The 11,649-nt window shown below is 60.9% G+C and overlaps 2 protein-coding genes and 1 non-coding gene across 10 annotated transcripts in view; 2 read left to right on the top strand and 1 right to left on the bottom strand.

Annotated features, from left to right (window-relative positions):
• Window positions 1-4,689: 4,689 nt before the first annotated feature.
• On the top strand, window positions 4,690-6,405 carry LOC136304213 (collagen alpha-2(I) chain-like; the record flags this gene model as incomplete). Its single annotated transcript, XM_066207843.1, has 1 exon — window positions 4,690-6,405. A coding segment is annotated over one exon (1,257 nt), but the record flags the coding sequence as incomplete, so codon positions are not given.
• On the top strand, window positions 5,935-6,018 carry LOC136304214 (small nucleolar RNA SNORD45). Its single transcript, XR_010724424.1, has one exon. It is a non-coding gene; the product is annotated as a small nucleolar RNA SNORD45 (small nucleolar RNA).
• Window positions 6,406-8,478: 2,073 nt separating the features above from the next.
• The window catches only part of LOC136304211 (tenascin-X-like), a 35,626-nt gene continuing 32,455 nt past the window's right edge, over window positions 8,479-11,649 (bottom strand). For all 8 annotated transcript variants that reach the window (XM_066207835.1, XM_066207842.1, XM_066207840.1 and 5 more), the window contains 6 exons: window positions 11,462-11,594; window positions 10,702-10,853; window positions 10,329-10,425; window positions 9,614-9,775; window positions 9,172-9,368; window positions 8,479-8,710 (listed from right to left, as the gene is read on the bottom strand). In XM_066207835.1, coding sequence (XP_066063932.1) covers window positions 8,630-8,710; window positions 9,172-9,368; window positions 9,614-9,775; window positions 10,329-10,425; window positions 10,702-10,853; window positions 11,462-11,594 — 822 coding nt within the window. In that variant the 3' untranslated portion in view covers window positions 8,479-8,629. The remainder of the gene's footprint in view (window positions 8,711-9,171; window positions 9,369-9,613; window positions 9,776-10,328; window positions 10,426-10,701; window positions 10,854-11,461; window positions 11,595-11,649) is intronic.

Below are 11,649 nucleotides of genomic sequence, written 5' to 3'. Positions count from 1 at the left end.
GAAGATTCTATAACTTTTTCTCCCTGTAGTTAAGTAAAAGTTAATCTGTAACTTTATGTTATTCCAATGTTTAATGAAGACTTTCACGTGTTCCTCCTGTTTTAAATCCAGTCTCAAGGCCACAGGATGTGTGAATTTGGGTCTGTTAAACGTCCCCCGTCCAGCACTGCAGGTTCTGCTCCACAGGTCACATTCCTGGTTGCGACTGGGAGTTCAACTCCTGAGCAGCCCAACTTCTGTCCATTAATCATTTATCCCTTACTTGTACGGTTCCTGCACACCTCAATACCCCTCAGGTGATTTATCATCACAACAGCCCCAGGATGCAGAGACATTTCTCCATCACATTTAAGAGAAGTGGATTTTTCAATGAGCAATGTGGATTTCACTGGAGTTCATTAACCAGGATCACATTCCCCAGAATCACAGAGGCAGATAGGGGGCTTCTGCATCCCTGTGGAAAGGTAATGGCACAGGTATTATCTGCTCTCCTGGGTCACAAACAGCTGAAGCTGCTTCAGGTGTCTGAATACCTGTAGGGAACCCCCCCACCCAGGGTGTTCCTGCTGCAGGGACGGATTTTGGGAAAACATGGGCAGAATTGAGACGCTGTTTCCAGGTGCCCTCAAGACCAGTGTCAATAACCTTTCCGGAAGGAAGGAGCTCCTGAGATTTGTGACCCAGGTACGAGCTGGTACAGGGGTTTTTGAGACAGTCCAGGTGCAGAAGGCATTCATGTGGCTGGAAGCAGGAATGCAGGTTCCAGTGTGGATTAGGGATCACACTGACAGGGCTGATGCTCGTCCTGCAATCGGGGATCACGCCCTTAGGGTGGGTGCAGTCCCAGTGTGGAAAAGGGATCGCAGTCACAGGATGGATGCTGGTCCCAGGGTCAGGGATCACATCCACAGGGTGGGTGCTGATCCTGGGGTAAGGGATTGTGGTCATGGGTTAGACACTGGTGTGGGATGGAGGTCCTGTGCAGGGGAGCTGTGGGTGACTGCCTTGCTGGTGGCAGGTGTGTGTGTCTGTCTGTCCGTGCCTGTCTATGTGTCTGTGTGGCTCTGAGACACTGCTCACTATGGCAGGTTGAACCTGTCAAGGGAGAGGCTGCAGCCGTACTGGGCTGGATTTGCTGGCAGCTCTGGACACCCACTCTGCAGCTCCCCCACCTCCACCTGGGTGCTTGGACGCAGCTCCTGTGGGGCAGGATCATCTCCCCTGCTCACCTGTGCTTAGTCCTGGCTTTGCTGAGAAGTTTTTCAGCGTTTTTGCTCCCCAATCCCTTGTCAGATGGAACACTGATACTCTTCTCCAGGCATCCACAGAGAGTAAAACAGCCCAGGCAGAGCATTCCACAGGAAAGGGCCCTCTGCAATGTCTGCTCCTTCTCTCTGAAGTGGCCAAGGTAGCACAGAGGTGGCTGGGAGGTGGCAGCCATGACTCCTGGAGTGTGGAGTCATGCTATGGGCCATGATCCCATGACCCCAGAGCAGTCCCCATGCAGAGACTGACCATCATTTTTCCTCTCCAAATTTACCTTCCTTTGCCTTCCCACACATCATGCATCATCTAAGTCCTTTGTCCCCTCCATACTGGACTAAGGGTTCCTTGGGTCCTTCCCAAAGCCATGACGGAGTCCAGCCCACCCAGCCTGCACCACCTGCCCCAGCCACAGCCCCTTGGAGCCCCTTGTTCCTTTACAGCTGGAAAACATCCTGCTCCCATGGATGTGAGCAGGGTCCTCCTCTGGATCCTTCTGCATACAACTGTGGCTCTCACACCAGGAGCTCAGCCACAGCAGTGGCCCAGGACATCCCTCTCTTCCTCCCCAGAGAATCCTCAGGCCAAGACGTGTGCTCAGACTGGCTAAAGTCACATAAACACACATCCCAGCCCCCAACAGACCCTGGGGCTTTGGCTGTGACTGAGCTGGTGCCAGGCACATCCATCCCAGTGTGCTCATTGACTTCCTGCCATGAGAACAGATTGGAGATGCCCATCTGCAGGGACAGAGAATGCAAGACCCCCACTGCTCCCACTGACTCCTTCTCCATGGTTTTTGAGGATTTAGAAGGTGGAGAGTGGTTGCAGAGGATGGTGTCAGAGCCCACGTGTGCAGGGCAGCAGGGCTAAGTGTCCGTCCTCTTGAGCTGCACTCCAGGAGATCACAATCCATGGGGTCCATCTGTGGCTCCCTGACTGCGGGCGCTCAGCTGGAACAGACCCAGACCATGGGCCAGAAAATCCAGCACATCCCCATCCCTGCACTGCCCGGAGCACAGCCCTGTCCTGGGCCGACCAGCACATCTCCCCTGGCACTGCCCAGAGCTCAGGCTTATCCTGGGGGCTGGACCAGTGCATCCATGGTGCTGCAGGAAGGGACAGCCCCTCAGGCCCTGAGAGAGAGGGTGATAGATAACACAGAGAATAGAAATTTTCAGTTTTCCTGAAGTTGCTGGATAGAGCTTAAAGACTAATTAGCAAAAAAGGTAAAAGGATGTAAAGGTGTGCAAACAGGATAATAAACATGGATGGAACCAGTGGAGAAGCAGAAAATGAAAAACAGAGTGACTTTACGGGCAAAGTTATGTAATAAGAAGCAACAGTTCCTTCTTCTATGCCCTCATCCCTTTGAGGAAGGTGAGGGAAGGAGCAGTTGAGGTGTGTCTGGCCCAACACAGGACCATGGCAAGGCTCTTGTTTCCAGTCTGGGCTCCCAAGCACTAGAAAAACCTGACAGACCAGAGTAGAGCTGAAAGGATGGCTGCGGCCTGGAGCACATCCTGGACAAGGAGAAGCTGGGAGAGAGGAGTTTTGAGGAATCCCAGAATCACTCAGTCTGGAAAAGACCTTCAAGGTCATCAAGTCCAACTTGTGACCAAACCCCAGTTTGCCAACCAGACCAGAGCACTGTGTGTCACATCCAGTCATTCCTAGGGCACCTCCAAGGGATCGAGGTGCTCCCTCAGAGCCAAGGACCAGTTGGTAAAATCTCAGTCCATGTTTTTTTCTCAACATTTGTTGAGACAAGGCCATTGGATGGATCTGGAGATGTCTGAGGATGTGTATGGCTGAGGGATCAGCTGTGGCAAGAGCTGGGGACTTGTGTGCATCTCCTCAGAGCTGAGGGGGGTGGGAGCTGATGCAGGGAAATGGCTCTGGCTAAGCTTCTCTGGGACATCCAGGACACGGGACTGAGCAGGCTTTGCTCCTTTGCTCTTGTCCAGGGATGCCCCGGGCCCAGAAAGCCTTTCCAAGGAACTGTTCCATGGAGAACAACTGTAAGACCTTCCATATCTCAGCTTTGGAAGTGCTCAACATGCCTGAAGAAAATCCTCTTGGACTGTGGAGTGGTGATGCAGGAGAAGCTGCACCATCTTCCAGATGCCCTGGAGGCACGAGCTTGGGCAGGTTCCAGACTCCCGGAAGGCAGAGCAGTTGCAGATATTCCCAAACTAAAAGGATTATGATCACAGATACAACACCCGCAGCACAGGAGGCTCTGGATTTGGACTGGAAATGCCTTGGAAGGAGACACGGGCTTATTCCTGTGGAGACCCCATGGAGCAGATCAGCTTCTCCCAGGTGTCCTTGAATTCCCAGTTCCTCAGGCCGGAGCTGGGGGCGGGCAGTGCTGGAGGCACCACCAGGCACGGAGCTGAGCCAGCCCCAGGGATGATGGGGACGTGGGGCTTAGGGGAGAAAACCAGGGCAGAGTTGGGTCAATCTTGAACAAACGTTGGGAAAATCTTTAATGGTAACAAACAGCGCTTAGACCTGTGAATTCCGTTAACTTCCCCAGCCGGCGCTCAGTCCTGGATTCAGCCGTCTCCTTGTGCACGTGGTACGTGAGCCATGGAAATGCAGACCGGGGTGTGAGCAGTGCTGGGGAAAAGGCATGTATTGCTCACATGACGGAGCTGGGATGCGTTCGGTGGGGACAAACTGGGTTGAGGAGGCTCGTGACCAAAAAGGACACTTTGAGGAATGGGATGTTCCCCAAAGAAGCGCCAGAGACCCTTGAGAGACCCCTTACTCTGATGTAATTGATTCCTCAGAAGTCCTTGAACATGTCCATGAATTTGTGACAAGGTTCAGCAATCACGTGTGAGTTTGGGAAACGGGATGGATTCGTATTAGTGACACAGATAGGCGCTGGTGTGTAAAATAGCTGGGGGTGCGTTACTCCAGCGCCAAAACAAAGCCACGCCTGCTTTTTAATAGAGGAATTAGAGTGCTAGCGAGCTTTTCCCGATGGTTTGGTGACAGCAGTGCCGAGGAACAGGGAGACCACGGGCAGGTGAGGGAGGCACGTGGAAAAGCCTTGGTGCCCAAAGGAGATCCTTTCCAGGCTCCCGGAGAGCTGCGGGGAGGAGAAAAAGATGCAAATGGCACCTTTGACGGAGCGCTTGGGCACGGAGCCAGCGGGCACGGCCCCCTCGGCGTGCCCGTGCCGGGGCAGTGGAAGGTGCCCGCCCTGCAGGGATGGAGGGCAAGGGAGGTGGGATGGGCCGGGATGGGGACGGGGGAGCTGGAGGCGGATGGGGGCGGATCCCGCGGGCGACTCCCCCGCCCCGGCGCGGCCGGATGTCCCTTGGAGCGGCGGCGGCGGCGGGAGCGACCGCGTGGTGCGGGCCGGGCCCGGGGGCAGGTGGGGATCCCGGGGGCAGGAGGGGATCGCGGGGACAGGCGGGGATCCCGGGGGCAGGCGGGGATTCCGGGAAGGACAGGCGGGGATCCCGGGAAGGACAGGCGGGGATCCCGGGGACAGGCGGAGATCCCGGGAAGGACAGGCGGGGATCCCGGGAAGGACAGGTGGGGATCCCGGGAAGGACAGGTGGGGATCCCGGGGACAGGCGGAGATCCCGGGAAGGACAGGCGGGGATCCCGGGAAGGACAGGCGGGGATCCCGGGAAGGACAGGCGGGGATCCCGGGAAGGACAGGTGGGGATCCCGGGGACAGGCGGGGATCCCGGGGGCAGGCGGGGATCCCGGGAAGGACAGGCGGGGATCCCGGGAAGGACAGGCGGGGATCCCGGGAAGGGCAGGCGGGGATCCCGGGGACAGGCGGAGATCCCGGGAAGGACAGGCGGGGATCCCGGGAAGGACAGGCGGGGATCCCGGGGACAGGCGGAGATCCCGGGAAGGACAGGCGGGGATCCCGGGAAGGACAGGCGGGGATCCCGGGAAGGACAGGCGGGGATCCCGGGAAGGACAGGCGGGGATCCCGGGAAGGACAGGCGGGGATCCCGGGGACAGGCGGGGATCCCGGGAAGGACAGGCGGGGATCCCGGGAAGGACAGGCGGGGATCCCGGGAAGGACAGGCGGGGATCCCGGGGACAGGCGGGGATCCCGGGAAGGACAGGCGGGGATCTCGGGAAGGACAGGCGGGGATCCCGGGAAGGACAGGCGGGGATCCCGGGAAGGACAGGCGGGGATCCCGGGAAGGACAGGCGGGGATCCCGGGAAGGGCCGCGGGTCGCCTCGTTGCTGGCAGGGGCCCTGAGCGGGGAGCGGCGGGAGCCGCGGTCCCGGAGCCCCCCGGGCCCGGAGCCCCCCGGGCAGAGCCCCCGAGGGTGCCGGTGGCCGGGCTGTGGAAGGGGCCGCTCCAAGGGCGCGGGGCCGCCGGCGCTGCCCCGAGCGCGGCGCTGCCGGAACGGCGCGGCCCAGGGCGGAGCGGCCGGGCCGGGCGAGGCGGCGGCGGGAGGCCGGTGAGGCCGATGGCGGTGCCGCCGAGCCGGGGCCGCGGGCAGGGCCGTGCCGGGGCGGCGGCGGGGGGGTTTGTCCCGCCGCCAGCGGCGCCGGCTCCAGCGGCGTGCCAAGGGCTGCGGCCCGGGGCCCGGCTGCGGCCGGAGGGAGCGTCCCGCGCTGGGAACAGCGGCTCTGGGCCGGGCCGGAGGAGGAGGAGGAGGAGGCGGAGGCACTTGCCGGGCCCGGGATGAGCGCTGGCATGTATTATCTGAGCGGAGCTGATGTCTCTCACCGCTTTAGCTCTAGAATTACTCTGAGGCCCGGGAAGGCCCCGATGGCTCCGGCAGTGGAGCTTTTCCCAGCTGTGGGATCGAGTCCCCATGCCAGAGTTTGAGCCAGCTGGAGGAGAGGTGGGCCCAGCTTGGGATGTGCCCCATTGGCAGGTGGGGCAGGTGCAGCTGTGGGCTGAGCCGTGGGGTTTGTGCCCACGAGGGGCTCTCAGGTGGCCCCAATGGCTGCTTTGGGAGTTGGTGGCCAGCTGCATGTGGGAATGTTGACTCGGGGGTGTCCCTGAGCCCCCGAGTGCCGGCAGAGCTGTGCGGGTTCTCGCTGTGCAGCGGGGCTGGTGCAGCTGCAGGTGGGAGTGAGTGTGCAGGAGGGAACTGGCACCTCTGGTCAGCCTGGCCCTAAACCTGGAATGTTTTGTGCTTCTTGCAGGTCTCTGGTTCAGCCTGGGACGTTCCTGCCAGCCCAAATCTATGATCCAGCATTTTGGAGAGTCCCCAGGGCTGCAGGTCCTGGTGGGGTGTGACAGGTGAGGTTTGGGGTGACCCAGGTGCTGGCGAGGTCCCAGGCCTCCTGGGGCATTGGTTCACAGTCAGATCTGCATCCCTGGGAAGGTTTTGCTGGGTGTGTCCTTGGGGACACACAGCTCCCTGTGCCTGTCCTGGACTCCTGTCAGCTCTCTTTAATTCTTTCAGAGCACTTTCCAATTTTGTCAGACCAATTTCTTTCTATGAGGCATTGATTTGTGGGGAGGGAAAGGAAGAGAGCCAGGGCCTCTTGTTAGTTTGGGTCTTTTTGTGTCTCTAAAGTCTGGGGTTTGCCCTTAGTGCTGTGTTTTCTGCGGCAATTTGAATGTTCCTTTGTTTTTATAAAGACTATTTTTTGTTTCATTTTTGTGTCTTTGGTTTCCCTGGAAGGGCTGATGCTCTGGGCATGGCTGGAGTTGAGGAGACCAGCCCTAAGCACTGGCCACACTGCGCTGGTGAGCCCACAGCTCCAACGTGAAGCCACCCACCAACAGCTCCCAGAGGCAGATCCCCCTGTCTCCAGGGCCCCTCAGCTCCCAGGCCAGCCTTTCCATCTGGAATTCCCCTGGAGCTGACCCCAGTCTCACAGCTGACATCTCCAGGTGTCACTGCTGAGTCCTGTCAAATCCCTTGGCTAAACAGGGGCTGGACTGACCCCTTTTGCTGGGACACCAGGACCCCAGGATCAGGGAGAACGGGGAGGTGGGAGGACAACGGGGTAACAGGCCCTGGGAACAGCTCAGTGACCAGATCTCCAGCCTCTGGGGACACTGGGCACTGCTGAGGAATGGTGGCACTGGGACACCAGGGCTGGGCTTGGGGCAGTGCTGGGGTGGCTGCAGTGTCTGGCTCCAGCCCATTCCGGGCACTGCAGCCCCAAACTGCTCCTGGCCCCCAGGGGAAGATCCCCTGCCCGGCCCCACCGACCCACCTGAGACCACCGTGTCCCGCTGGGTGCCCCCATGCCGCTCTGCTGAGCTGTCCCTGACACGGGGTCCCAGGGGCTCTGTGCCCAGCAGGGCTGTGGCTCCAGACTGGGCTGGCACTGGGACACAGCTCCCGCAGCTCCCCTGGCCCCAGGGATGGCCCTGCCCTGGCCCCAGTGCTGTCCCTGAGCAGGCTGGGCCAGGCTGGAGCCCGGTTCAGGATCCCTCCTGGAGCAGGAACCCCTCAGGACATGGGGTCACCACAAGGGCTGGGCACAGATCTTGTCACCTGTGCCAGCACCTTTCCATGCAGATCCCATCCCTACCTCTGGAGCAGTTCTGGTGGGACCCCAGGCCATGCACTGCAGTGAGATTTAGCTGCTCATGGAGCCCCAACTGTTAGAGCCTTTCCTGTTGCCACAAGAGATGAGGGCATGTCTCTTTTATCGTGGGATAAAGGACCCCAGGAATCCTGAGGTGCTGGAAGTGATCTGTGACCCAGGGACAGCAAATACTCAGAAAGTGGCTGTGCAGGGTCAGAACCCCCACCCTGAATCAGGGACTGGACCCCCACACCTAGGTCAGGGACTGAATTCCCACTCCAGGGCAGGAGCTGAGGGACCTTGAGATGACCATGAGTAGGAAATCAGAGATAGTTACAGTGATGTGGAGATGACCACAACACCACCATGAGATGCCTTGCGACAGGGAGACGACCACAACATGACCATGACCCAAATCTATGTCTGAATCTTGGGAGGACACGCAGCGTGTTCCAGGGAGTTGTTTTGCCTGACTCGGTGACCTGTTTTTGGCTTCACTGGATGATTCATCCCATCCCACCCCATCCCTGCCCACATGTTCACGCTGCCCAGGCTGGGACATCTCAGCTTCTCCAGGGACAATGGGGGATCGGGTCCAGCACTTAAAGCGACGCTGAGAGGAGAACCACAAGGACCATTTGGAGCTGCCCTGCCCCTCCTCAGCCTTGACCTCAGCTTGACTCCGTGCTCTCTCCCTCCCCAGTTTCTGGTTCACCACAGGATGGGGGAGTCACCATCAGCTTTTATTACCCCCCCATAAAAGTTACACCTTTGAGCCTCCCGGAGTCCGTCTGAGATCCCCCAGCACCCAGGGGGTCCCCCAGACTCTGGGATCCCCTAGCCCCAGCACTCAGGGGACCCTCCCCAGCCCCCTCAGCCACGCTGGGGCCGCAGCTTCATCTCTGTGAAGGGGATGGAGACGTTGAAGCCTTTCCAGGGGAACCAGTGGATGCCCTGTGGGGAAGGGGGTTCAGAACCCTTGGAGACTTCCAGAGACCCCGTAAGTCCCCACAAATCTCTACAGACCATAGAGACCCCCAGAGACCCTATGGATCCCCACAGACCTTCATAGATTCCTGTGGGCACTCATGGACACTCAGATCTCCATACACAGACCCCCAGAGATCATTTAGGTCTCCACAGGCCCTATAGACCCCCACAGACCCCTATGGACCCCTAGAGACCCCCCACAGAACCCCCATAGACCCCCCCCACAGATTCTCTCATCTACCCCCACCCCCCCCATAGTTCTATAGTCCACCCAAAGGCACCCTAGACCTCTCTATCCACTCCCACAGGCCCCCAAGTCTCCTACAACCCCCTTGCAAAGCCCCCCCCGACCCCCCCAAATTCCCTCATAGTCCCTCCATGCCCCCCACAATCCCCCAGTCCATGGCAGCCCCTCGCCCTGGAACCTGGTGGTCTCGGGGGGTCCCGTAGCGCCCGTTCAGGTTGGCATAGTGGCAGTTGCGGTACCACCAGGCTCCCCCGTAGGCCACGGCGCAGGGAGGGGGCCGGGGGCGCCCCGAGGGGTCCCGGCGGTCCCGAGGGTCTCGGGAGTCCCGATCCCGTGTCGAGAAGGGGCTGCCCGAGTGGTAGGAGAGGGCGTCCCCTGCGGGGGCCGCTGTCAGCGTCCTCCAAGGACCCCCCCAAACCCACCAGGAACCACCAAAACCCATCAGAAAACCCCCAGGGACCCCAAAACGCACCAGGGATTCCCCAAACACCCTAGGGACCCCAAAAGCCACCAGGGACTCTACAAGACCCCTGCCGACCAGTGGGCCCCAAAACGCCCAGGGATCCAAAACCCCACCAGGACCCACAGAATTCCCCAACGTCCCAGGGAACCCCGCGCACCGGCGGTGCCGCTGAACGCTCCCACTCGGAGGCGGTATCGCTCCTCGGCGCTGCCGACAGCGAAGTCGCGATAGAGCGCGAAGGCGGAGTCGCGGGCAGTCCGCAGGTCGATGCGCAGCTCCGTAGGGGTCGCGGCCGTCAGCTCGTGCAGCGCCTCGTTGCCTGCGCCCCAAAGTCGTCCGGCATTCCCACAAGTCCTGCGGTCCCCTCGAGTTCCCACCTCCCCCAACTCCTGCGTGTCCCCTGAAATACTGGGGACCCCCCCCGCCAAACGCCTGGGGACTGCTCAAGTGCCCCCTGGACCCTTCGAGCCCGCCCTGAACTCCTGGACGCTCCCCCGCAGAATTCCTAGAGACCCTCCAAGTCCTTCCCGGAGCCTCGGGGCCCCAAAATTGGACCGGAATGTCTGAGGACCCTCCAGACCCTTGGGCGAACCCTCCGGGCTCCTTGGTCAGTGCCTCGTTCCCTGCACCCCAAAACCTGCTTCCCAATTGCCTAGACCTCCCCTGAATCCTGCGAGTCCCCTCCTGGGACCCCTGGGGAGCCCCCAAGTTCTGGGGACCCCACTGAGTACCCCATGCTGACGCCCCAGGAGCTGGCTCGACTCAAAGTTGCCCCTGTCCCCCAGATCCCTGGAGGGCCTCCGTTGGCCCCACGTCCCCTCAGATTTTGCCAGCCCCAGGGTCCCCCCAATCCCCCAGAGCCCCCCCCTCACCGAGCCAGAATTCGCCGCTGACGTTGCCGAAGCCGCGGGCGTACGACTCCCACCCCCGCCAAAAGTCGGTGCCCCCGTCCTGGCGGCGCTGGAACACCTGGGGGAGGGAGAGTCAGGGCCCCCCCAAAATCCCCCTGACCCCCTCCATACCCCTATTTCCCTCCCATAAACCCTATAGAAGGCCCCCAGCCCCTCCCAGTGCCCCCCCGTTCCCCCTCCAGTGCCTCCCCATCACCCCCTGCTTCTCCTTCAGGACCCTCTATTGCCCCCAAAGCCCCTCATTTGCCCCCCAGAACTCCATACAGCCTCCTATAACCTCCTGTAGAAGCTCCCCCCCCCCTCCCACCAGTGGCCCCAGTGCTCCCAGTCCCACCAGCCAGCCGCCGCCGTCCGTCTCCATGTCACAGAAGACCCTGAGGGGCCGGGCCGGGTCCCCCCGGAGGAAGATGAGGGTCTCCCGCGAGGGCCCTGGCCCGTTCAGCTGCTCCTCGGTGCAGTCCCGGGGGTGCGGGTGCGGGAGGGGGGCTGGGGACACACGGGGGTCCCCTCAGACACCCCACAGGCTTCTGGGGACTCAGGGGTGCTGGTGCCCCCTCCCCGAAAGGACACAAACTGCCCGACTCATTAATAACCCCACCCCTATCCAGGAACCCAGGAGGTCGGCTGTTCCCCGTCCAATAACGGCCCCTCGCCAGGACCCAGCCCGCACCCCCCAATATTCACCCCCCACAAAGGACCCAACCCTCCCAAAAGGACACAGCCGCCCCCTCCAATGCCTCCCTCCAGGTGTCTTGGTGCCACCCCCAGGATCTCAGCCTCCCCCAGATGATCCAGGGGTGCAGCTGTCCCCCCAAAGGACACAATTCCCACCCCCAAAAAAGGACCCCGAGGTACAGGTGTCCCCCCAATGGGTTTCCCCCTCTCCAGTAACCCAGCTGTCCATGTCCCAGTCCCCCAAAACGACACTCCCTTCCCCAAGCACCCAGCCCCCCCAAAACGGACCCAGGTAAGCAGGTGCCTCTCTCAAGGACCCACCCTTGCCCATGAACCCACCCCTCCTCCCCAAAAGGACCCGGGGGTCCAGGTGCACCCCTCCAATGGTCCCTCCACACTCCCTAGCTCCCCTCACTCACGAGTGTCAAAGATAGCCTCGAGGGGGGCAGTTTGGGGGTCTGCCCCTCGGCCCCGCAGCCGCACCCCATAGCGTTCTGCTGGCTCCAGCCCCCACAGTTGCTGCGACGTAGCCTCGGGAGGCAGCCACAGGGTCTGGGGGCATGAGGGGTATTGGGATATCCCAGGAGGATAGTGGAGTCCCCAGGGA

Source organism: Chamaea fasciata, unplaced genomic scaffold, assembly GCF_029207755.1.
Source record: "Chamaea fasciata isolate MVZ Bird 193981 ecotype frontalis unplaced genomic scaffold, bChaFas1.0.hap1 SCAF_57, whole genome shotgun sequence".
In the NCBI taxonomy this organism is placed as follows: domain Eukaryota; kingdom Metazoa; phylum Chordata; class Aves; order Passeriformes; family Sylviidae; genus Chamaea; species Chamaea fasciata.
Note: the sequence above shows the minus strand (reverse complement) of the source record. Positions and strands in the feature narration are given on the sequence as shown.